The sequence below is a fragment of the Etheostoma spectabile genome, chromosome 17 (genome assembly GCF_008692095.1).
Source record: "Etheostoma spectabile isolate EspeVRDwgs_2016 chromosome 17, UIUC_Espe_1.0, whole genome shotgun sequence".
Lineage (NCBI taxonomy): Eukaryota > Metazoa > Chordata > Actinopteri > Perciformes > Percidae > Etheostoma > Etheostoma spectabile.
Window position 1 is genome coordinate 2516905 of NC_045749.1, and position 1523 is coordinate 2518427.

Sequence of the window (1523 nt, forward strand, 5' to 3'; positions counted from 1 at the left end):
ATACATGCACTAATGGAGAGATGTCAGAGTGAGGGGGCTGCCCGTGGAAAGGCACCCCGAGCAGTTGGGAATTTGGTGCCTTGCTCAAGAGCACCTTGGCAGTGCCCAGGAGGTGAATAAGACTTCCCCGTCACCTCCTCTTATTCACAAAAACCCACAGGTGAAAGGATGATATCACTCTTGCTTCTGCCACCACCACAAGCTCAATTTACCGTAAGTGACCAAAATGTGACTGTACCTTTCTCTTACAAAAATGTTGTACTGTAACATTGTTACTAGTCCACACAGCACTCCCGAATGGGAGAAAAACGTGCTCTGGTTTATTGGCATTTCTTCAAACCAATCACAATCGGCTTGAGAGGTGCTGGCTGAACTTGTTTTGGTGGAACATGTGTATGTTGTCGGTTGTTTTAGTCGTGCAACAGAAAACTCAGATTGGACAGATCTAGCCTAGCTAGCTGTCTGGACAGTCTGGATAGTCTAGACAGTCTAGCTATCTGTCTTTGTTGTGGGGTCGTAGTCATAACCCACCAATGTGGTAGTTTAAACCCAAACCACTCTCACAAATGTGTTTCTTACTGTACCTGCAGCAGTGTCTCCATCCCAGGTGATGCAGCTCGAGCACACTGAGGAACAGAGACACGGCCGACACAGCCATCATGAACACTATGAAGACATTTTTCTCTGTTGGTCTGGAGACGTAACAGTTCACGGGATGTGGACACGGCCAGGCCTGAGAAAGACACAGAGAGAGAATTTGACCGTGGAGCCTGAATGTCATGTTTTATATGTGGAATTTAATTGATTTCTGGCTTTACCTTGCAGACATACAGGGGATTAAGGAAGACTCCATACATGAAGTACTGGAGACTCAGAAACACCACCTGAAGGGAGGTCCAATCACAGTCAGCTGCATTCATTCACTGTGAGTTATGTACGTACACAATGACACTTTTCCCCGCCTCTTTCATTTACCTACATGATAAATCGTGCAGTTTGCTATGCTGCCATGCAGAAAGTGTGTAGTGCAAAATGGAACAAATACACCGTAAGAGGTCATTCTTATTTAGCCTGTAGTAACAGTAGCAGGTACCTCCATGACGCTGCGTATCAGGATACTGAGTACGTAAGTCCGCAGCAGCCCTCCCCTCAGATTGAGTCGACCTCCTGATTGACCTTCTCTTTTTTCCTTTTCTCTGTCCTTCTCTCCTTTCCTCCCCTGTTTCTCTCCTCTTCCTCCTCCTCCTCCTCCTGTGTCCTCCTCTGTCCCTCCTCCCTCTCCCCCTTCCTCTTCTCTGCTCCTCTTCTTCTCCTCTCTGCGGACATTGTGCATGGCGTGGCCCATGTAGATCAGACTGGGAGTGGACACAAACACAATCTGCAGCACCTGTGAGGATATCAGCCAGATTTATATAGTTAAAAATAAAAGTTGAATTAAAGGTTAGTGACACTCAAAATTAAAGGACTAAACCAACTTTGTTTAGCTGCTTTAAATCAGTTGAAATGACTAGTAGGAGCTACTA

General features: G+C 46.1%; 1 protein-coding gene across 4 annotated transcripts in view; it reads right to left on the minus strand.

Annotated features, from left to right (window-relative positions):
* LOC116705002 (gap junction alpha-5 protein) overlaps positions 1 to 1523 on the minus strand; it is a 13316-nt gene that overhangs the window by 2308 nt on the left and 9485 nt on the right. For all 4 annotated transcript variants that reach the window (XM_032540834.1, XM_032540833.1, XM_032540831.1 and 1 more), the window contains 3 exons: positions 1094 to 1387; positions 819 to 884; positions 585 to 733 (listed from right to left, as the gene is read on the minus strand). In XM_032540834.1, coding sequence (XP_032396725.1) covers positions 585 to 733; positions 819 to 884; positions 1094 to 1387 — 509 coding nt within the window. The remainder of the gene's footprint in view (positions 1 to 584; positions 734 to 818; positions 885 to 1093; positions 1388 to 1523) is intronic.